Source organism: Parasteatoda tepidariorum, chromosome 5 (assembly GCF_982258835.1).
Source record: "Parasteatoda tepidariorum strain Cologne lab strain chromosome 5, Ptep-v5.0, whole genome shotgun sequence".
Classification (NCBI taxonomy): domain Eukaryota; kingdom Metazoa; phylum Arthropoda; class Arachnida; order Araneae; family Theridiidae; genus Parasteatoda; species Parasteatoda tepidariorum.
In genome coordinates, this window is record NC_141759.1 from 63,123,378 (window position 1) to 63,149,927 (window position 26,550).

Sequence of the window (26,550 nt, forward strand, 5' to 3'; positions counted from 1 at the left end):
TTTGCATTTTAAATAATACAAGAATCAATTTAAAAAATAAAACATTTATTGTCAAGTGAAACATTTAGAACATTATTCATTTTTATTTCTTATTTTTTAATTTCTGCCATAAAAACAGTATTACATCTCTTTCCTTCTTTACCAGATAAACCTTACAGGATTATACGAAATATCTGAAATAAAAGAAAGAAATCACTTTCATGATAAAATTTTACCAACACATTATTAGAATAAGGAAGATTAAATGCCATTAATTTGAAATCATTTAAGTCCTTAGGTATCCCTTTTAAACTTATTTTAAGTTTGACAGATATTTTGATTATAGTTCTAAGATTATTCTATACACTAATGAAAGATGGCAGGTGTGTTTAGTTTTGTAGTTCTTATGTTTGGATTGAAATTTGTTTCAAGAAAAATAAATTGTATTTATAAACGAAGACTCTTAAAAATGTAAGTATATTGAAAAATTAGTAAGGTACACTTACATACTTACTGTCATTACAGAAAAGCTAAGTATCAAGAGATAAATGTGAAGTATAAATAAAAAGTAAAGTATCATTAGTTAACTTTGAATAATTATAAACAAAATATTATGCAAATCATCATACACAAAAAAAAAAAAAATAGAAGGGATGAATGTAGAAACAGACAAGGAGATTGGGAATTTGCATTTTTAATAATTACTTTTTATATATAATATACTACCTTTCTTGTAATACTTTTCAATAATTACTGGAAAATGGGGTAACTTTGTGAGAAACAATTTAAATATTTACCACACATATTTTCTAACTTGTTTTAAAATGAGATTTTCAAAAATTAAAAGAATTCTTAGGGAAGAATAAAATAATTATTTCACTAATAATTATAAAACTTTCAAATAATCGGACACATGCTTTTACAATCAACAGAAACAAAGATTAAAATTTAAAAATAAAGAAATATAATCATTATTATATTTTATGTTATAATACTGAAACAAAGTTTGGCGAGTTGCTTGGCGAATATTTCAAAGTAAAGCTTTTCGCCAGTATAATTCTTTACATATATAAAAATAGAAATTATTTCTATTTAAAGTAATTAAAACTTTGATCGGAACAAATTATAATAAGTTTTAATTTTATTAGCTTAAAATAAATAAATATTTTAAAAGAAAATTTATCGCAAAAATAATGTACTATACTTACCGATACTAAAATCGTGTGCAGGTTCCTGTTATGGTAGTACATCAACTGCATTGAGATGGTCATCTCATAGTGCGAAAGTATTTTTAATGCTTTCATTTTAAAGGAAATGTTATTATTAAACTAAAACTTTGTTCCGTCTCATCTATAAAAAAATTTCATCCGATCATCCTCTTCCTAACGTCGCCGCCATTTTTATTTACATTTGTATATGTCATCACATAAAATTGAAACGTCATAAAAAGCAAACGATCTGATTGGTTCATGAAAGAAATTGCCTGAACGGTTGCAGATATTTCGTGCAACCGTAATTTCTATATCACACGAGCGTCTTTTGGAGAAATTTCACTTGCAGTTGCACTTACACTTGCAGTTACACTTGCAGTTGCACATATTTTCTCTCGTGTGATATAGCCATTAGTGTCACTGACTTGTCAGAAGCTGGCACAAAGTCTGTCTAAAGTTTGAGCACTTTGAGTTGGATTTCTTAGGGCGATTTTAACAGCAAGTCTCTTTTCCCTGTCATTTACTTTGACTGGGCGACCAGATCAAGATTTATTTTTCGTGGATCCTGTTTCTTATACTATTTTAATAATTTACTTAAATCTATTAACCTAAATCTATAACTTACTTAAATCTATTAACCTAAATCTATAACTTACTTAAATCTATTAACCTAAATCTATAACTTACTTAAATCTATTAGCCTGATAATGAAAAAATTTTCCATTTGTATCATAATTTACAGTTCCCTTATCGATGGGCTTGCTATATAAAGTTTGCCCATAGTATGATTTACATGGATTATAGTACCATGTAAAGCAAATGTGGTTCCATGATGTTCATTTGAAAAGCCCAGTAAAATAAATTTAACTCAGTTCTTGCCCTCATTATCTGCTTCAACAGTTACTGGTGAATAGGTTCAGTTTAAAATTTCCACATGTATCGGCAGTAAAAATAAAACCTCATAAACTAACACAGTAAAAATTTGTGAAATAACACAATGAAATATTTTTTCGTGAAGTTTTTGCATCATCCATAGGATGTTTTTTCATATTTTTAATTGTCAATACACGCTGCATGAGAATTAAAAAACACATGTAAAACAATTTTATTGGCCAACGTATTTATAGAGAATTTTGATACTGTATGATTTTCTAATGAAGAATTTCCTTAAAAGATACATTTGCAGCATTTATATTCCGCAAATCGTGAATAAATGTGGAATGAAAGAGAAAGAAACACAAAATATATAGAAATATTTATAAATTTAATAAAAAAAACCTGAAAATTCTTTTTCCGGAATAAAATTTACGACAAGAGTTTTATGTAGAATTGTCTGTTTTATTCTGAAACAGCAACTATTCCACCATCAGTATTTAAGAAATCGAATTACGTGAATTCAATGCACATTTTGAAGTTAAACGTATTTTAATGTATGATTAAAAAGAGCTGTCAGCTTTAAAAAAAATGCTTGTTTTATCTTTAAAATTTATTTCTTTTTCTAAAGTCACCTGCTCATTCATTAATCTTAAAGAACGATGTCAGAAGATCTATTCGGTTATTTTACCTTTTTAATTAAACTTGCAGCATTTAAAATCAAAATAAATATGGAACAAAAAAATTAAAGAAATATTAAAGAATTTTTTTTTAATTAAAATAATTTGTTGATCTTAATGGTCATTATTTTTTAAAAAATTAAAAAACCTAAGAAATGCACGCATCGTTCCTATTAAGTAAGGAGAAGAAAAAAAAGATAAATTAGTTTTTGTATTGGAAACAATTTGATCCAAACCCACCGGAACACAAGGGGAGCATAGAACACTTTTTGAGTTCTAAATGTTAAAGGCATTTTTCAAAGTCCTTTCACCGAAGGAAACAGAAAGCCAATGTTAAAGTATCTATAATTTTTAATTTAAGCCACTATTTATAATTAACTATTTATAATTTAAGGCACTTACCGTCTTCCTGTAGCGAAGTAGGCTTATATGTGCCTTAAAACGGAAAAATAGCCTGAATAGTTTTTTTAAGTATTTTAATCTCGATAAAAGAATTGGCAGTTTGACAAGATTTTCCCACTCACCTGAAAATTATAAATATCAATGTATAATTCTTAATTTTTAAAAAAAATGCTATAAGTTCGGGCAATGTAGCGTTGAAGTAGCTATTCAAATATTAAAAAGAATTACAAATTTTTATTTCTACAAAACTGTTGCTTTTGTTCATGTTGAAGTTTTGCACCCTTTTTACCAACAGCATAGCTGTCACTGGCAACAAATCTGTAACACCTAAAATAGCAGTCAAGAATAGTTTTATAGCAACAGATTAGTCATAAAAATTGCATGTTCCTCAATAAAAAGCATGGTTAGTAGAACAATGGGCTCATGTCCAAGAGGCCTTAGGTTCAATTTCTGCTGACCGAAGACTCCCAGTGTAGTAAATGGTGACTGATGCACGTTAAATCCGTTGAGTCACAAAGTCCTCCATGTTCCCATTAAAATCATACCTCTGGGACCACAGTGCTGGCATAAAATATCGTCAGTGGTAGATGGATCATGGGTTAGAGTCCACTTGCAGTCAAGCTAACTATTTGAGGCTTTCGTGGTTTTCCTCTCCATGGTTTTCCTCTCATGGTAACGCAAATGCGGGTTAGTTCCCCCAAAAAGTCCTACACTAGGTAACGAAGGCTGCAAGACTACGGAGTTGAACATTAGTTGTTGTAAATCCAAAATTGGGTCGGGTGCTCAACGGTGGTTATAAAATAAAGTAAAGAGAGTTGGGCCGTGTTGAATCAGGGGATAAAGCGCTCGCCTCCCAATCAGGTAACCCAGGTTTGAATCCCAGAGATAACTGGTCGATGCGAATTCCACACTCAGCTCATACGACCAAAGGGTTGAAGTGAAACATCGGCACTGGTAAATTGATTATAGGTTAGAGCCCCTTGTCGGCGGGCTACCCGTGGGAGGTTTACGAAGTATTCCTCACCATGTAACCTAAATACGGGTTAAGGCTTGGTTTCTTAGGACAGGACGCCGTCAGCTGGAAATCAGCGCTAACCTCTGATTGGTTCATTTCTGAGTTTGATAGTATACGTCATCGAACGCTCATCTTGAACTACAATTGCCGTCCAACTCAACTGCAGTTGGATTACAACGTGACGTTAACCACAGAAGCAATGGGGGACAACATCCAACAGCGCATTGACATCAGTCAAGATTTTGATTTTGACATTAAACATAGCTTCTTCATTAAACATAGCACTCTTCATTTAGCTCAGCTGTAATGTGTTTTTCTTGGACAAAGTCATTATTTGTTCTCTAAAACACTGGTCGACAATAACAAAATCAATACAAATTCAAAATAAATATTTGTTTACGTTATTAACGCATGCGCAATGAGAGATAATCTCCAGGCTTTGAGCTAACAAGCCAGTATTTTGTTGGCGTCAACGGGACGTTGACGTCCCGCTGACGCCCAGATGAGGCGCTTGTCCTAAGAAACCAGACCTTCAGTTCCATCAAAAAAGTCCTCAAGGGCAAATTTCTCTCAATACTTGAACCAGGAGTTCCCTCGTCTTCCGAATTGTACTCAAAATTACAAGGCTATGGAGTTGAACATTAGTAGTCTTAAACTCAAAATTGGGTCGTCTGTTCAACGACGGTTATAAAATACAAAAAAATGAATTGTGGGGAATGAAATTTTCTCAATTTGAATTTATAAAATTATTAATATATTACCTCTGCTAATACTGGGAAATGTATTATCTTAAGAAGATAAAATGTATTAAAAAAATTAATAAAACCTAAAGATGAACAGAGGCTCCTTTTAATACCATAACTGAATGAAGTTGTGATTATCATATATCGAAATGTGGAGTCAACCGAACATTTATTGAATTCTTCTGTTCCTGAAATAAAATCCCAATATGGTAACCAAGTCAATGACTGAAGCTATTATTTAAAATTAGTCACAAGGAAATGTTGAAGCTGTTTATTTCTGACAAAATTTTAAATTGCAGAATTAAAGTGAAATCTCATTAATTTAAATATTCGTCAGAAATAATATAAATCTGATCGGTATTAAATTTCAGGTCGTTTTTTTTTTCCTTTTGTTTGTAAAATATTTTATTTTTCAAGAGTTTCTTGCTTTTTTTCTTTCTTTTTACTCTAATTTTTTTTTCTTCAGAGACAAGAGGCAGTTTTCATCACAAAACACAGTTACATTTTGTCTTCATTTTAAGGATTTCCTTTGTAAGTTTGAAGTGCACTGAACATCTTTCCTCCTTCAAGTACCTCACTTTCTTCGCTTTTGTGACCAAAACTTAAATCATTCGATATCTTTTGCAGCATTTTCAATCTCTCCAAGTTCTCATTATCTGCTCCTGATATTTGATTATCTGCTTCTAGATTCTCCTCGTCTTGTTATTTATCTATTCCTGAAACTTTTTTTATCTTCATGTACCAGTTTTAATTACCTATTTCTGATGTTTCTTTCCCCAAGCTGTGAGCTTAGTTCTGCCAAATAAAACATCGTTGCACTACAGAATTAATGAAAGTTGGAAATTTCGAACACAAGAATATCGAGAAACATTAGAATACTTTTGCTTCTTCTTGAATTGAAAATATTTTGCCAAAAGAAGAAAAAAAAACTTTTTTCTGAAAGATTTTTTTTATTTCTTGTTTCATTTATTTTTAACATGGAGTTTATTTCCACGACTAAAACTGATGGAAGTATTAAACTAGCAGCCTGTCTTGCTTTGGCAATGGTTTCGAAATGAAACTCAAAATTTTCGGTTGATCCCTATTTTTATATATTGCATCTTTATGCTTGGATCTGTCAGGGATTACGTTTGATTTTTTGGTTTAAATCCCAACACTTTCCTCACCTGATACCTGATAGGATAATAAATGGGGGGACAGATAAAGATAACGTTTGAGATTTCTGTTTGAATCCCAACACTTTCCTCATATTCCGATTTTTTTTAAATCTCGTCAAGCAAGTTTTTGTTATCTCGCCAAACTAGGTCTCCGGAAGATATTTCGGGGAGGTTATTTTGAACGTCTGATCACACCCAGGGCTAAGAGAATCTCTTCTCTTTAGCCCTGGATCACACCACCAAAAAGTTGCGGAAGTTGGATTTCGTTAGAAAAGAGGTAAAAGGGTTTATTTTTTCGTCATTAATGCTTCTGTTCTTTTTCTGCCATCAAATTAAAGGTAAGTTTTTTTTATTCGATTAAAAATATTTTAATAAATTTTTAATAATTTTTTTTTTAATAATCAAAAAACAACGTTGATCCCAGTTGTAATCATCAACTTGGCGAGATTTCAAAAAGTCGCCAAGAGGTGAACTATTCTAGGACTTTCCTTCAAACTAAGTTCTACTCCATTCATTTCATGTGGGTCTCATATTGGGTCTGACCTTAAAACACGGTTGCCAGCGGATCACCGAAGTCAAGTATTGTTAACAGTGATCACTGAGCTGGTGGGTGACCACTGTGATCAACCTGTAAAAGGAACTAATGTGTTCTGGGAAATTGTTCTACCATAAAGGGCTCGACTTCTAAGTGCCCGTCTAGTGCGAAGTAAACATTTCAAAGGAAAATCGCTTTTCCTACTTGAGCTTCAATATACAAATAAATTAAACAGATGATTCAAAATCACCCAAAAATTACTTTATGATATAACATTATTCATAACTTTTTAATGGCGCTATTAAGCATAAAATTATAATTAAAAAATTTAAAATAACGGACTATAAAATAAACAAGATAATTCTAGTCTAGACCAGATAATTTTGAAGATGTTTTTCATAAATAGGATTGCTTTAAGCTAATTTTTATTGTTCAAAGCAGAAAATTATTTGTGGCAATAATTTGTAGGAAAAGTAAGGAAATGGAATGAAAGCCATTTTTATAATGCTTACATTTTTATAATTTCCCTTTGTTATAATTGTTAACTATAGATTCTTTTACTGTTACATTTTATTAAAAAAACTTTCAAAATATTTAACCCGTTTAGATTGTTGCTAAATATTAACAATTCTTCTACAATACCTTTGTTATGTTCAGCGTAACATTGTGAAGGGTTGCTAGAAAAGACTTACTGATCCCAATAATTTTCTTAAACTTCAAGATAATTTTTAGTGATATCTTTTTTAAACACATATACAATATTTTTTATTAAGGAAATTTTAAAAAGATAATGGTTTATATGTAATTTAACAAAATAATTTCATGATTATCACTTTTATGCCAAGTTATACCGTCAAAACTATTAAATGGCCATTTAAACCATCAAAATAAAAACATTGTCACAATCTTATAGTGCAACGATTTTGCAAAAACAAAGTCTCAGTTTTATTACTAACTCATAACTTAATTTAGTATTTATTTAGATTATATTACGAACAGTTAAGTTTTATTATTTATGTTTATTTATATTTGTGAAGAAGTACATGTTGGGAAAAGTATAAAATAATATTTTCTTTTTATCGGATAAAATCGTCGATGAGAGGCCAGTTTAAACTTTGACTAAATTTTAAAAATCGATACAAATGACGATAGAAGCGATACAATTGATTTCGAATCGATACAATTGACTAAATAATTATGAGGAATTTGAGAGCAGCAGCGATCAGAGGAGGAATTTTCTGTGAACAGAGTGTTAAATTCTAGTAATTCGCTCAAATCTCTATAGAGGTCATTTTTATCACATACGGTCATTTTAGGTAAATTGTCATATAGTGCGTTCATGTTCATGCGAATAAAATTTTACTTTAATGCTTTGAAAACTTAAAAAGTGAGGAAAAGTCACAAAGTCAAGTAAGCTGGTATAATTATTTTTGAATTCTCTGGGTTAATTTGAAGTCAAAATGACAGCTTCGTTCGTTCCAGTGTTCGTTCCAGTATTCATGAAAATATGTTAAATAGTTTGAAGCAGCATGTCTATTGTTTATTTGGACAGAGTGCAGTCCAAATAAACAATAGACAATAGTGTATTTCAAACTGATTGAAATACAATACATTTTCATGGAAAACTATTTTTTTCTTCTATAATGTATTTTCTATAATGTATTTTCTATCATTTTCCATAAATGTCCCTAAAAATTTCATGAATTTCTAAGTTTCTTTCTGCATGAAAAAATACTAAAGAACGGTTTTGATTTCTCCCAGGAAATAAATTTTTGTGCCAGTTAAAACATTTTTCCCAGGATAAAATTCACGAAAATCGGAATTGGCAAAGTTACATAAATATAAATGTTTTTTCGTTTGCACGATTTGCAATGTCGTTACAAAATATATGATCGAAAATGATAAAAATGTATATATTATTTGCACTTTTCGAATAAGAATGATTTATTTTCTTATTTCCATATTGAGTTTCTCACAATATTTACCAATATTTGTTAGCCACCTTTACAATTTCATCAGATGTTCATTACGTCACACTTTTTATGCAATTCAAAGAAACTTTAAGAATAGTCTAATTTATGGGAAATGAAATTCTCGCCAGATTAACACTAGGCTTACGAACGTTTCTTATATACCTATCTCTACGAACACACGTCAATTTGACGCATGAACCAATGCATCACTAGGTTAAGGGACGTTTCTTATATACCTATCTCTACGAACACACGTCAATTTGACGCATGAACCAATGCATCACTAGGTTAACGGACGTTTCTTATATACCTATCTCTACGAACACACGTCAATTTGACGCATGAACCAATGCATCACTAGGTTAACGGACGTTTCTTATATACCTACCTCTACGAACACGCGTTTATTTGACGTATGAAAGAATACATATAATTGTGATTCTTAATTTAATAAATTCAATTTAGTAGATTTTTATCCACCACTATTTCTAAGTAATTCGTAGGTTTATGTAATGCACCACTTTAATTATCAAAATTTATTATTTACCATTTTTTAAATTATTTTGGCATGTCTGCACTTAGAAACCAATGTAACTGTATACTATAAGAAAAAATGAAGATATGAGATATATATTTATGAAATATTCTAATATTTTGTGTTTCTGTTATTGCTTATCGGCAACAGTTGTTTATCGCTTGTTTTATTTGAGATAACGATATCGGATAACGAATCGAAGTATTATCGGTACATTCCTATTTATTATTGATGTGATAATTGCTTGTTTGCTCAAAATTTTGTCTAAATTTATGATCGCGTCAAATTGACGCATATCCATAGAGATAGGTATACCACATAGAGAATTTCAATATTTCAACGCTTTTGAAGAAAATAGCCTTCAATATATATTTACTCCGATCAATGGTTAAAAGTCATTACAAGAGATTAAATAAAAATTCAAACGGGTTTTATAATTTTCCTTACAATACTCGAAATGCGTCAAAATGACGCTTCCCGTAAACCTAGCGTTAAATATGAATATTTTATAGCGAAAAAAAGTCAAACTTAAAACCAGAAATAATATATTTAGATTTGCATAGAAAATTTAAATAATTAATGGCAATGAATCACTTAAAATAATCATAAACGTCATTTTTTCTCTCTAGATTAAAGAATCGTAATCACTTATTCGGGTCTTCAACTTAATGTTACTATATTTATTTTTCAGCTAAAAAACTTTAAGATTTAGAAGCTTGGAATTACAAAGGTGCGTAGCAAAATGTACATAAAATACGATGGGATAAATTTTAACATTTGATAATTTTATCGAGAGTTACTTACAGTAATACTTGAGATAAAAAAAATAATATGCGGGCTGCTCTACAGGCCTCAGGAATGCAACAACAGAGTTGAAATTCAATGTGCTGAGACAACAGTTTTATTTTTCGTATTTTCTCAAGATTTATAGTAATTTTAAGTGTTCTTTTTTTTGCCTTTTTATGAATTTTGACAGATTTTTTCGCCTTTCTTTACATTTAATTTTGCTACGTAAAGACAATATAACTTGGAAACATGAAATTATGAAGGTGTATAGAAACAGTTGCAAAGTATTAGAGGGACTGGAAAGTAATGTCGTTTTGATGCATTTGATATTGGTTATCAAGATCTTTTTTCAATGTATTAACCCTCGTTAGAAACAACTCTTCAATGCCCGATCGAAAGTTAACCGAAATGGATCGGGAAAAAAATAATTATTTTTAAGACTAACGAGCATTTAATGGCCCAAAACGACATTACTTTCCGGTCCCCTAATACTTATTTTTCCATCGTTGTAGAAATTTTTTTATCTGAAGAACTTTTTGCTACTTTTAATATCAAGTTAAGCTCGCGCTTAACTTGATATTAAAAGTAGCAAAAAACATGAATAAATAAAAGGGAGACAGAGAGAGAGACAGACAGACGAAGAGAGACAGGCAGAGAGAGAGAGAGATAGACAGAGCGAGACAGATAGGGAGAGAGAGACAGACAGACACAGACAGACACAGACAGCGAGAGAGGCAGAAAGACAGACAGACACAGACAGAGAGAGAGAGAGAGAGAAAGACAGACAGACAAATAGAGAGAGAGAGAGAGATTAGATGTTGTCAGATATAAATCTCAACATTTATATCAAAGTTTAGAAAATAAGAAAATCTTAACTGTTTCCAATTTGAACAGTTATATGATATAAGGTTATCGTTTTATATTGTTTACAAGTACACAGAATTACATCGCATTTATTACTTCATATTCTTTAAATCCAAGTAATCGTTCATTTTACTACGACAAAAATTTCACGTACGCTAATTTTCCTGCATATGCATATCAGTTACGGTAATTATACATTTTATGATACATTAATCAGTTGTATAATTATACATTATAATTATACATTTTATAAGCAAAATTATATGTTTTTTTTTCATTAATATCAACTTTTTATGGAAAAAAAAAAGATGATTAAGAAACAACTACAGAGGTCAGTTAGCGGAGCTTTCTAATTGTTTTAAATAAGCTATAGAACGTTTACATAATTTCAAACAGAACCAATTTTATAAGGAACTCGCAAAGAATTTTAGAAATTACAGATTAGGCTAAAAAAATTAATAATAAAAAGTTTTCAGTAGTTTTTTGAAGAAAAGTATTCATACAATTTTACATATGAGACATTTTTTTACAATTTAAAAAAATATCAATAAATATTAATACGTATAATTTTACCTAAACACAACCCAATTTAATGTCATTGTGTATTCTTTAAATAAGCTCCCAAATTGAATTTACAAATGTCACTCATTTTTTGTCAGTTAGCGAATTTAATTAAACGATTTTATTTCAAAAGGTAATTACTTTAACTTAATATTAAACAATATTGTTTGTTTACGTGCTTCTAACAGCAAATAGCGATAATACAGTCCATATAGTAGTGGCAATTATTTTTAAAATTCTCTTAAGCTTCTTTCAAAATTATGTAATTGACAGGCAAATATTTTGAGTTCGGTACATTTCAATTAAAAAGTTGTATAAAGCACACAAGATTGGGAATCAAATGCAATGTTACCCCATGGCTATATCGCCAGTTTGAAATACTAGTTGGTAATCATATTTTCAATAACGATCGCTCCACAGATTAATTATATCAGTAATTTCGGCTAATGAAGCCATGAGCAGATTTTTATAATCACTTTGGTTTTCTAATAAGAATTAATTCTCATTATTTTTATATTACATTTGCAGTTTGATTTACCAATCAGTGCTCTCAGTTCTTTCATAGAGAAGATTGTAGAATATCATCAGATAAAGGGGACATCAATTATTTTTCCACAGAAATTATTTTTAAATATTATTTTCTTTCAAATTGCTTCTATAACAGAACTTATCAAGCATTCTGCTGATAATGTAGTATTTTTTATTTTGCACTTATCAAAAGAGGTTTTTAATTTTAAATAAAAAATTGTTATTTGGTAAGTGGTTAAATATTTTGTATTTGGCAATTGTTTTAATAATTACAAATTGAAGAATATCATTTTTAAAAAGATCATACGAATATATTGCTAATATCCCCATCAGAGCACTTAAGTCATTCATTCCACATACAATATTAACTGAAATTGTATCAATATTAGTATACATCATGCAATCAGTTAATACTGCAACCTTCTTGTTTACATAAAATCTCAGTGTAAAATAGAAAAAAACTTACGTTAGTTTAATTATTAAGTAGTTAATTAATTTAAATTTGGCATTTTATTTACTAATAAACAATTGTAAGATTACTTTTTATTGAAATCTTGCATTATTATAAAAACATAAATTTTTTAACATTTTGAATCACGTCCAAAAATCGTCTTAATTTTTTAAAATTTGTTTGAGACAATATTTAAAAGTTCCAGTTGGAAATTTTAGAAGTAATTTTTCTCACGCCTTTTATGTTTTTATAAACTAAATATTGTTGAAAATATTTGGTCCTTATTTGCGATTCATTAGAATTTAAGTTATTTAAAACATTAATTTGTGACCCCAATGTTTTTACTGCATATACTTCATTTTTTACAAGGATTCTCAAAATAAATATTAAGGGTTTTAATTATGTAACACCTTGTTTAAAGGCCAAAGTAGTTGACTGTTGAAGTTCGATGCTGTAATTCTTAATTTCTATATAAGAATTAACATTAAACAATCATACTCATTGAGCCGAGTGAATATGTCATAGAAGAGAGGAGGCCTTAGCAAAGTTCAATTTAATAGTCTGGCGTAAACAACATAAACTGCGCAGTGTAGGAAAAATGAAAAAGACGTAACTGCGAACTACTAAGCTGCGCATTGGGGGAAATTCGAAAGATGTCATCACATTTGGACTACTTAAGGATTAAATTTCTTATTTATGGTAACCCGTGATGAGGCCTTCTCTCTTGTAGAAGATATTTGTCTCGGTGGCTTAGCATTTGAAACACTCATCTGTCATTATAAAGCACTGATATTTCATCACCCATGGTGACTTTGAACAAACCAGTTTCAGACTGATGAGTACCTGCTTGTCTAGGAAATAAAGGCGGCCAGTGCGTAATGCCAGTCACATTTCCACAGTTCATACAGTATGTCACGAAATTGTGGGGCCTTAACCTTCACGACCTCCCCTTTTCTATAATGGGCAGTAGTATGAGTGTTTTCGTTACCTTTTACACATTGTCTTTCAATGATCATAGACATTGCATCCAATTAATTATACTTTGTAGTTGGCAGGAGATTAACTTAACTATTTCTTAGTTTATTTGCTTTTAAAATTGTCTACAAATTTATTAAATTTTATTTTTGAATAAATAAATATTTAATTTAATAAATTGAAATTATCACCAATAAATCAGAACACAAAAAAATACAAGAAGAGGAAAGATGTATTATATCTATAAAAAAGGCACTAGTTCTTCCTGTAATCTTTCGAAAATAAAGTTTTACACTTCTTGTACAACGTACTTTTCGGGAAAATAATTTTGTCTGTAAATAATTTTCATTACTGTATAAGGTGTTAAGTAATTATCACCCTTAAGTATCAAAGAAAATATTTAGTACAGAACCAATAAATCAGAACACAAAATATCACCAATAAATCAGAACACAAAAAAATACAAGAAGAGGAAAGATGTATTATATCTATAAAAAGACACTAGTTCTTCCTGTAATCTTTCGAAAATAAAGTTTTACACTTCTTGTACAACGTACTTTTCGGGAAAATAATTTTGTCTGTAAATAATTTTCATAACTGTATAATGTGTTAAGTAATTATCACCCTTAAGTATCAAAGAAAATTTAGTAAAGAGAAATCTTTTCAGTGAAAATTTTAACATTTAGTTTTTTGAGAATTGAAAAATACTTTTAAACACTTTTTTAATCAAATGTAAGTATTACTCTTAACACTTCTCTGCCTATATATCTGTATACAATGAATAGAAAATTGTATAATAAAATCTAATTATTTTTTTCAAACCAATTCGATTTTTTTGTGGTATTTTCCAACCCTTTCAAATACGAAAAATCCTCTACAAACGTTGAGCTATGTGGTATTTCCGTGTTAGACTCGAATTCCTAAGACAATAAAACTGAATTAAGGTAACAAATTTTAAATATTGTATAGTTAATATCACGAAAACCTAATCGTATTATTAAAGCAAATTTAAATTTCTTGTTTCAACTTTCTGCATCAAATGAAATTACTTAACTGTAAATGCTTCATGAAATAATTCTGCTGCGATATTTTCAGTTCTCGTAACTTAAATTATTGCTTTCATAATAAACATAATTAATTTATGCTTAAACAATTATTGTTATTATTTAAAATATTATTATTATTATTTTTTATTATAATTAAAATATTTTAAACAATTATTAACTATTATTTTTTCAACCAAGTTTAAAATCAAATACATCATTTTACCAAATAAATTATATTAAGTAAAAATTAAATAATAATAATAAAAAACATACGAATTTCAGCATCATGCATTAAGAAATAGAAAGTTTAAAATACGCTTCACTCAATTTTTAACGAAAAACTTCTATCTATTATAAAAAGATCATAACATAATGATGTCATTTTGTTTTTGAGATTCAAAAATAATTTTGAGAGAAGGGAAAGTTTTAAGTTTCGATAGGCTTAACGTTTTAGTCAGGTTTTGTAATGAAACGGAGATATAATCCTCTAGCCATGTAATTCCGCTTCATGACTTATAAACGCATTTAACGAATTTCTTAAAAGTAAATGCTTTTAGAAATAAATCTCTTACCATGCGAACAAAAAAATTTTATGCATAAAACTTTTGAGTCTCATTACCTCTCTTGAATTCTTCCCATAATTTAATTATTGTATTTTACTTGATTGAAAAAGTATAGTTTTTTATTTTTATTTTAAAACCGTTGTTGAACAGCCGACCCAATTTTTTGGATTTAAGACTACTAATGTTCAACACCTTAGCCTTGTAATTTTGAATCCGATTCGGAAGACAAGAGAATTCCTGGATCAAGTATTAAAAGAAATTTGCCCTCGTGGAGGAGTTTTGAGAGAACTACCCGCAATTGCGCTACGTAGAGAAGAAAACCACGAATGCCTCCCTACTGTCAACCTGACGGCAAGGGGTGTCTAAACCATGATCGTCTACCACTAAGGATATTTTATGTCAGCACTTTGATCGGTGCAAGCCGGATGCGGTATTCATACCGACCAGTCATCGCTGGGATTCGAACCCGGTTCACCTCATTGGAAGGAGAATGTTCTATCTACTGAGACATCACTGCTCTGTATTACTTGATTAATCAATTTAATATGGCTCAATAATTTTTAAGCCCTTAAAATATATCGGCTGTTATTTCCAATTTGTATATTTTTGAAGCGAATGAAGTTTTTAACCAAGTTATATCTAACCGATTCAGTTTCTTGGGATCATTTATTTAACATACTTGCACGCTTAAATTAGCATAACATCTCTGTTGGTTGGAACAACAACAACGTGCCTGTATGCCTAAATTAACATAATGTTAAGAAATCGTTAAAGGTGAAATAATATATTTTTTGAAACGACAGCAATGTATATGCGTGCATAAATTAACATAACATCTCTGTTGGAATTCAGTGAGATGACTCACTCGCTGAATTCAATGAAATCACATTGAAGTCGATGTATGTAAAAGTTAAGAAATTATTTAAGTTTTACATGGTAATAGACCAGATTCTGACTCGTGCATGCGTCTGACATTGCTGTCCAGGCAAAAGAGGTATTATTTTTAGTGTACTTTTAAAACATTCAAAAGGAATACTCCAGTTCACAAACAGTTTAAAAGTTTAAAAAATTTGAGTAGTTAAGTGCAAAAAATATATAACTGTATTTTTTATACACAGCTTGTATAATATTCTTAGACAAAGGACCTATTCTGGAATTTTCAACAAAATCAATAATGTGAAATATCCAACCCTGTCGGATTTGTGCGATTTCTTTTCTTTTTTTTAAAAAAAAAACTTGCTCTTAAGCAGTAAACTGCGAAGAATTTTATAAAACTTCAAAGATTATTCGAGTGCTTTGATATTTTTTTCTGCTTTTTAAACTTATTTTATTTTAAGGACACCCAATAAACAAACATTCTAGAATCCCTTAAGTTCCTAAAACTTTTTTGGTATATTCTTTTTAATGGTTTTAGTTCAATATTTAGTACAATAAACGGTGACAATAAGAGTGACGTTAAAACTAAAGATTAAAACTTGAGGCATTGTGTATTTATGTAAGAAAAAGTATCTAAACTCTTCTAGAAAGTCTAATATCATACACAAAAATGTAAAGAAAAATAAGATAGAGGATGCAAATAAAGCGATGAAACAATAGGAAAAGTACTCTTGAGTTCTTCAGAATAATGGAACTCTTGTTTTTGAAAACAACTCTTCAAAAGCTCTAGCTATAGTCAAATGAAATGGTTCCTTGGGTTATTCATCCACTTTTCCTTCGAGGTTAATATCTTCCTTACCTGTACTATGCATGATTCTTTATCACCTTACGAGATCATCGCCAACAAAACCAATTATTTTTATTTTTTGAAATGCCGGATGCTATTTAGGCAAAGTATGAAATAATCGTCCTGATGAGGCTATTATGTAAATGATGTGCATGTTACTGTGAATGGCCGAAATCGGTGGTTGTTGACTTTCACCGGTGAATGTTGACAATCAAATTAATCGCTTTGGTGAATGTCCGAAATATTTATTACATCCGATTTTATATTAATTTATTCATGGATATAATTACATTTATTCGATATTTTAATACTTACTGACGATAGATTAGAACAAACATCAGTGTTTGGAGTATCGGGCAAATATATACCGGGCAATGACACTTGACCTTAAAAAAACATCAGTGTAGGGTATACCGGCAAGTGTATACCGGGCAGTGGCACTTGACCTTAAAAAAACATCAGTGTAGGGTATACCGGGCAAATGTATACCGGGCAGTGGCACTTAACCAGACCTAGTATGACTAGACCTTTGGTAAATGTCCGAAATATATACTAGGTCTAGTGCCACTTTTGCTATAGCTTAAATATTTAAAAAAAAAATAAACAAAGCGTTTGAATCAATTTTAAACTGATAACGAAATTATTGCTTTAAAATTAAAAAAAAATAATAAAAAAAACTGCGCCAGATAAGAGTAATAGAAGTATTTGCTTTATACAGTGCATGTGCGGAAAAATTTTTTAAAAAAAAATTATCCAGGTGCATCTAAAAGTGGATGAATATCCCAAGACACCAAATGGGATATGATTTTTACTGAATTAAATTCTATTTTTACTGAGGTTTTTAGCAGTTATTCATGTTTGTTTGGTTTTGTCTAGTCAGCACCATCTATGCTAATTATTAAACTAGCACAAAACATCAATGTTAAAAAAGAGCACAATGATAAAAACAAAAAGCATTTGTCTTCGAATTTTTTAAAAATTGAAAAGTTCACTAGTGCTGCAATGTGTGGGCGGAATAAGATGTAGATATTTAGAATTATTTGTTTCCTTCGATAATTTTCTTTAAGATGGAAAAATCCAGCCCAATTGCCAAATTTTCAATAAGTTTATTATTCCTTAAAATTCAATCTTTTTCCATTTATGATCAGAAAACTCTTTTTTGTTAAGTAGTTTAAATAATTTAACCTGCATCTTTTGTTTGAAATTTAAAGCACCCAAACCGCGATTTCTTTACTTACCATGACGACAGAGCTTTAAAATTAACCTTTTTAACAAAATAAACCTCAACTTATTAATTATTTCATATAAAAAGTGTTCGTCATAATTGATAAATATGCTGTAATGTTTAATTGAAAAGGAGACAAAACTAGGTTTACCATGCTAAACTTAAACAGCAGAACTGAACTGCGTTATAAAGTCTGATGAAAAATTAAAAGGGAAACAAAAAAACGAAAGAGTGGGGCCAAAACACTACAGTCTTCATCGAGATAACACATAAATGATGAAAACTAAATTAAAAACAAAGCAAAACTCAAAAGCACAAAACAAAATAAAACATAGATGAATTGTACAAATTATTTTATTGCTTTCTAACCTTTCTTCTAAGTTTTCATAAATTTGTTGTATTTTCTTTTATTTCTACTAAAGAAAGATTCTCTTTATTTCAAGTACATGTTCTCTTCAGTTTCATGAAGATTTCATAGAATCGTTTCACTGAGTGCTTCGGCTCAAGAAGCAGAAATCTCTTTATGTTCTTTGTGGTGACTGATTCCTTATATACTTAGGGGAGATTGACGGCAAAAATCTCCTCTTGTACCAGAAGTTCCAATTATAGAAAAAGAGTACAATAACAGGGTGGTGACAATAATATTACCTCTTCTTGGAACGAAAATCAAAATATCATGTTCAAAAATTCAGTTGATGTTGTTTCTAAAAAGAGTTTTGATAAAATGTCTACAAAATTGGTTTAGTAGTCAAAAGGATCGTAAACCGTAGGAGAAATTTTTCATGAGAAATTCTATTGCATCATCTTGGTGACATTGGCAAAGTGACTTCGGATAAATTCAGAATAAACTATGAATGCAGATTTTTTCTTTCAAAATAATAAAATGTCTCAGAATTACTTTCCCTCTGCGTACTCACGAGTAATCTTGCTATAATTTGTTTGCCATTTCGAAAAATATTTTTCGGTCTTTGAAATTTCTGGGCTGTCTCTTGTTTTATTTGCATTCACTTTTCTATACTATGAATTTTAAATTACTTTTATGGATAAGAAGAATTTCCCATGAAGAGCTGCTTCTAAGGTACAGCGTCTTCTCAAGGTGATTTTTTTTTCTTCTAAAGAAAGATGAGAAAACCAGTTTGGCTCAAGGGCTAAGGCATTCGCCATGCAATGAGGAGAGTCATGCTGGAATCACATCAGTGGGTGACTGATACAAATTCTGCTCCCAACTCGCACCGACCACAGTGCTCACGGAAAATATATTCAATGGTAGACAGATAATTGGTTAGATTCCCGTTGCCTTCATGCGAAATATGTTAGGTTAATATATTAGGCTAAGTGCGTGACGTGTTAGGTTGCCATGGTCTTCCTCCCCACATAACACAAATGCTGGAGAGTTCCATCCAATCCTTAATCTGGAAGTTTCCTTGTATTCTGGGTTGGATTCAAAATTGCAATACTACGGAGTTCAACATTAGACGTAAACACTAATTGACTTGACTGTTCAATACCGGTTATAAAATAAAAAGAGATAGAACGAAACCATTCCATAAAAATTCTTCAAGTATAACTATCATCTTTCTAAATTTACTTAAAGTGCGAGATATTGTAAGCCACGAAAAGAAGTTAATCAATTACAGTAGCACCCACGGTTGTGTATTAATTATAGCATCGGGATGTTCTGTAGTCACTACCCTTAAATGAAAGCAAATCTTCATGTATGTCAAGCAAAGTATAAACGTATACAGTTGAACCTCATTAACACTAAATCGCTTCACGTGATATATCACTTTGCATGAAACACGTGTTTAGTCCCATGAGTCAGCAACCAATTATTATTACATTTTACATGTTTAACATGAAATATTTTGGCTAATTATCATTTAACATGAAAGGAAACAGGACACAGTGCCGATAATAAGCATGTGAATAAAGTGCCAATTATTCATTTTAAGGAATGATTTTTCTATTACCCCCTTTGTTCATAATCTGCATTAATAGTATGTAAAAAATCGTTTTCATAATGCATCGAATAAGATGAAATCCGGTTAACATGAACTAATTATGATTGCTCATCAATTTTGTATTAACGAAGTTCGACACACACATATATAATATATATATATATATATATATATATATATATATATATATATATATATATATATATATATATATATATATATATATATATATATATATAAGTTCAAAATGTGAAGAATAAAGCAAGGAAAATTATAGACATATGGAGAAAAAGGGGGGGAATAACAAACAGTTTATATGTAAAAAAATATTTAAAAAAAAGAATGAAATTTTATTTAAAAAACCGGATAAAAAAACCGGAAAAAAAGATATAATCTTTTCTTCAGCCCACACGATTATATCCGCAAAACAGAGTGCTTTCTGACATTGTATCAATAAAGCCAAAGCAAAATTTATTAATACAATAGTGTGAGGAGCACTCAAAAAAAATTTTTATTAAAATAACAATAAATAAAATAGATCACAAAAAGTAAAAATAACATGTAAAAACAGAAAATAAAATGAAATAAAAAGAAAAAACATTAAAAAGGGGCTATAAAGCGAGTAGCAAAATCAGATCAACTTACATGGACGAAAAATTTTTCAAGAATGATTTAAAAATGTTTTCGCAGAAAGATTGCCAGATTACAAAATATGAAAACAAAAGCGCAAATTGAGTGTAACAAGAGGGTTTTAAAGTGTCGTTCTTACTGCACTGCTGAAGTGATTTGTTATTCTGAGATTTGATTTGTTAGTTACCAAGGATGGACCCGAAATGGATGTGCGCAAGGTAATATTATACTGGATAATTTTATAAATTGATCATAAATAGTTTCAGAAGATAGATGTTTATTTAAGAAAAAATATAAAATAGAAAAGCGAAACATAAATTGCCTGTTTTGCAAATAATTTTAGACGCGGATTTGCACGATATGGATTAGCACATAGTAAAATTATTTAAATTATCAAAGAAAAAATTTTAATAGATAATTTTAACACGGATTTGCCCGAAATGGATTTGCACATGGAAAAATTGTATAAATTAATAAAGAAATTTTTAGCAAACAATTCTACCCACGAATTTGCCCGAAATGGATTTGCACATGGAAAAACTGTATAGATTAACAAAGGAAATTAATTAGTAAAGGAATTTTTAGTAAATAATTCTGTTTACTTGCAGCTTAAGCGCAATAAATGAAACTTATTGTTTTTCTTAACTTTCTTCGTGTTTTCTTGTATATATATATATATATATATATATATATATATATATATATATATATATATATATATATATATATATATATATATATATATATATATATATACACAGGGTGTCTCAGCTAAGCGTTTCAGAACTTCTAAGAGGGGTAGGGGGTATCCTGACGACTCGAAATCATATAGCAATGTGGGGTCGGAAATGCTTTCCTGAAGCGGTGACGTACACAGACGCACCATAAAGAAAAGAGACCGCAAGTGAGAAATCGCTATAATAATACATTGAAAAAATTATATTGTACATGGGCCAAAGTAAGTGTTCGAAGTTTCTGCCCCCGGCTACAATGTACACCTCACATCTCCGGCGCATGGACATTTGAACATTCTGCAATACTCCAGGCATATCTCGCAGGCAGCTACTGCGATTCTTACAACCAGCGTTATCAACAGGGGTGTCATAAACCAGTGTTTTCATTTGACACCAGAAGTCAAAACATGATAGGTCGGGTGACCGAGGAGGCCATATAATTTTTTCAATGTATTATTATAGCGATTTTTCACTTACGGTCTCCTTTCTTTATGGTGCTTCTGTGTACGTCACCGCTTCAGGAAAGCATTTCTGACCCCACATTGCTATATGAATGATTTCGAGTCGTCAGGATACCCCCTACCCCTCTTAGAAGTTCTGAAACGCTTAGCTGAGACACCCTGTATATATATATATATATATATATATATATATATATATATATATATATATATATATATATATATATATATATATATATATATATATATATATATATATATATATATATATATATATATATATATATATATATATATATATATATATATATATATATAAACTATTGAGTAAGGTCACACCACAAAATTGAAACATTTAGAATCATATTGATTGGGGAGATGAAAATTTGTATATTTCTGATAAACATTTTTAATAGACGTAATCTCGCAACCCCTCGTAGTTTTTGTTTCAAGCGTAAACTTACAAATATATTATGAGCACTTGTTGAACGCCCTATACATGCCAATAGTTTTCATTTTATAATCAGACATAATATCGAAAAATTAACAGGGTTTTTATCAGTTAATAGAAAAAATTGTATTTAAGTAATTAGTTTTTCCCAGAATTTTACAGGCTTTAAACATTTAAATTTTGCTTCAGATATAGATAGTTCTGGTCCTGCTTTTTTATAATTAGAAATTACTGCGAATTCAAGGATTTTTTGAGCGTATGTTTTAAAAGATTTTTTTTTCTTTTTTGATAAAGTTAGAAATTTATTTATTGTTTAATATGTATAAAGATTGCAATAAATAAGAATTAATGTGAATCAATTGACAGCAAATGGGATATTTATTACTTTTTCTTTACTCTTTTGCATGATAGAAGTCAATAAGTACAGTTGTAAAATACGCATTTTTTCAGAGATAAGTATGAATTTTGTTAATTTGAGGGTATGAATTTCATTAATTTGAGGGTATAACTTAATGGTGCAAAATCCGGTATCTGCTATGAAGTGCTAAACTGACGATAAAAGTTAATGATTTTATGTACTCAAAATAAAAAAAATAAAAACAAAATAGTTTTAAAACTTTGAATAGCGAAAAAAATAGAGGCTTATGAAGAAATAAACAATGAAATGAAAGGAAATATGACTAAAACATGGTGAAGTCAAAATTTTTCAGTTATCTAGAAATGATTCAACCCTTGATAGATTTTTAGCCAGCAGAATTAGAAAAAATTTAGTTAAATAATCGTAAAGAATCAAAAACTAATTCCTGAGGGAAACGTAAATGATCAAAATGATTTACACAACAAAAAAGAGTTATAAATTCTCACTTTTACAATATACCTAAAATCCTTCTAAATCCAGAAGTTATGTCTGATACAAAAAAAAATATATGAGTAATTATCAAAACGAGATATAAAAGACCAATCAAATAATTAAAACAAAGATTAAGCCTACTGTTTGCTAGAAACTATGTCTAGCTCTAAACATAAGCGATAACAAGGACGTAATCAATAGAGTTATAAAAATAAAATCCAATATTTGAAATGAAGCTAAAACTTTATTTTGCTAGAGCTTAGATCTTACACAAAAACAACTTATATTATAAAGAGAGCGTAATCAACAAAGAAATAAAAATATAATCAAATGTTAGTAGTTTGACAATTGCAGAAGTTATACCAAATCCAAAAATATAAGTGATAAAACTGACATGATCAACAAACACAGATGTCAAAAAGCATTCAAATAATTCTAATTTTGCAAAAGCGTAAGTGTCAAATCGGTATATGGAAAAATCAGGAAATTATGCTACTAACCACCTGTCGCATTTTTAACAGTGGCCGTTTCTTCAAACACTGAAAATTTTAAGTGATTTAAGAAATTTTGATTCAAGTAATGTAAATCATTTTTTTAAGCATTTCTGAAATATTGGCAAACAATGAAAGGTTTATTTCTTTAATGTATAAAAATTTATTAAAAAATAAGCGTGAAATAAAGTAATTTTTATCATGTTATTAAATACTCTAAACAATTTCATATATATTAAAATGAAGAAAAAAAAAAATTCTCGACTACTAAAGTGTACATTTTCGACGAATGACGACTGTCATATAGTTTATCACAATCGTCATTTGATCTAACTTGTGCTGTCAGCAATCATTAATTCTGTCCTGTTCCAGATGGACGCAGAAATAATAAATTAAAAGGAATACAGGTCACTAATTTGAAAACTTTTATATATATATATATATATATATATATATATATATATATATATATATATATATATATATATATATATATATATATATATATATATATATATATATATATATATATATATATATATATATATATATATATATATATATATAAATCTCGGAATGGATATTTTAAACAACAATCAAAATTATAAATATGTAAAAAAACTTACCTTTCTATACAAATGGCAACAAGTGTCAGTACACTAGCAAACACAAATATCGTCTGAACATACATCATAACAGTACATAATGTATCGCTCAGTATTCCCCAATGAGCAGGAGATGTAAGCTCTAACAGTTTGAGAGGTAAAACAAAAACCCCAACCAGAAAGTCACAAATCGCTAAATTAACAATATAATAGTTTACGGCAGTGTGCATCTTACGGTTCGAAAAAACTGTGCAGCACACTACAGCATTTCCAACTACCGCCAGCACCATTACTATAATATACACAGCCACAAAAATGAAACGCACAACTGGTATTTGTGTAAAATCAGGATATGGTTCCATTTCTGATATTTCAGTAGTTTCATATTCCAGAGTTTTATTAATAGTCAAATCAAGAACAGTTGTCATTGCTTCGGTAGTTTTAAAGCTGAAGAGGTAATTAAAGTTTTACGTAAGAAACTCTGCGAATAGCGTTCGCAATTCGTTTCCTTTGGCGTGAAAATGTTCAATATTTAAAACTGAACTCGTCTGAAATAGTTCTAGCAAAAGTTAATGCTTTGAAAAGAATCGAAATTGAAATGCGACTTGTTTAAAAAATATTATTTTATTTTATGTTTATTTTAAATCACAAGCAATTCTACGTTCTACGCTGCTTGTATTTTTTTTTTCTTTCTTTACAAACTTTAGATTATTAATTCACTTTAACTCTAACCTCTAATGTACATATTTTTAATTTCATTTGACAGATAAGTAAATCATTTTAGAGATTGAAAATATGTTTGCCGTTGGCAATATATGAATAAAATATTTTAATTAATCTGAAATATAGTTTGTTATATTACAGAAAGCTTTGAAATTGAGCATTTTTATGAATTCAGAGTAGATGCGAAAAGTAATTTTGTAGTAAATTTTAAATAATAAAATTTCTAATCATTCTTTCTCGTTTTATATTGATGAAAAAATAATATATTTTCAAATTTTAACAAATTTTTATGAATTTATGTTTTACCCGCGCAAAATAATTTCACATTCATTTTTTAAATTTTTTACTCCATTTATAAATGTTAAATTTGACATTTTTTTTTTCAAATATAGTATGAGGAAAATATTTAAAATTTTAAACTCTCTAACATTTTAAACGATCTTCTCAAAATTACGACAAAAAGTATCAATTTAAGCAAATAGGAACACTATTTATTTCATAAATTTGAAAAAAAGCGTGAAACAATTTTAAGCTTTTTTTTAAGGAGGTAACAAAAAAAATTTTCCAAGTCTAAAAGTATATTTTTTCGTCAAATTTTAGATTCGTGGACAATCTACCTAAGCAGAAACTCTACAAGTTCCTCAATAAAAGCTTGCCATTCACTTTTCGGGAGAAATAATAGTTCTCCGGAAAACGGGAAAGAAGCATCTGACAGGGACTTTCTGAGACTCTCCAGTCATTAAGTTAACACATGCGCATTGGTTACCCCCTCTTTCTGCGCTTACAGGTTTGTGATTTTGATAGAGCCTCAAATAAAGAGCCTGTTGCTTAAGCATCCAGATTTCTTTTTCTTATATTTATTTCTGAAGTATAATTTGTTTACTGAATAATATGTTAGCTTGAGCTATTAGCTTGAATCGTTAGCTCGAGAAATATGTAAAAATTGGAAAACAGATTTAGAATATGTTTCAATAACAGATCTATTGCTTTAAATGAATGAATTGTTCTTTTAACTCTTTATTCTACCACTTTTTTTTGATGAGTTTACATTAAAATTTTTTTGGATAGTATAAATAATCTTATTACCAAAAACTTATTTGGTTTCTATGAAAACTTTCTTCAGTCGGATGGTGGGCAAGAATTTTTTAAATTTTTTTTTACTTGAAAAAATTTATCATTAACTGAAATTTCTGCGCTTCTAAATAAATGATACTATAGAGTCCGTGTTTAAAATACAAATAATCTAATCTTGATCCCAAGCAAACCTTTACTGTTTCCCACATTTATGTAAATCGGTATATATATATATATATATATATATATATATATATATATATATATATATATATATATATATATATATATATATATATATATATATATATATATATATGTATATGTATATGTATATATATATATATATATATATATATATATATATATATATATATATATATATATATATATATATATATATATATATATATATATATATATATATAACAATTTTGTTCAGGCTGTGATGGGATTGAGGATATGTCATATCAGTCCGCGTTAAACTACCGTAAAATTCTCGACTCTGCTCGCAGGTTGTAGGTATAATAAAACAGGGGAGAAATCCCCTCTGCAGAGGATCAAAATTGTGATGACCCATTTTCAGATCATCCTCAGGAATGTCTCCAATAGCCCATTCCGTAGCTCTCGTGCGACGTAAATAAACTGGTACTTTTAACAGCAACTATTGAAGGTAATAAATTACTCTTAAAAACCAATGTAAAACATGTTTACAAAAAGCATGCGAAACTATTTTCTAGGAACT

General features: G+C 29.3%; 1 protein-coding gene across 1 annotated transcript in view; it reads right to left on the reverse strand.

The window, feature by feature from the left end:
- LOC107444160 (QRFP-like peptide receptor) overlaps positions 1-25,465 on the reverse strand; it is a 110,647-nt gene extending 85,182 nt beyond the window's left edge. Inside the window, exon 1 of the mRNA XM_043051308.3 lies at positions 24,030-25,465. Within this exon, the coding sequence (XP_042907242.1) occupies positions 24,030-24,436 (407 nt within the window). The 5' untranslated portion in view covers positions 24,437-25,465. The remainder of the gene's footprint in view (positions 1-24,029) is intronic.
- Positions 25,466-26,550: the final 1,085 nt, after the last annotated feature.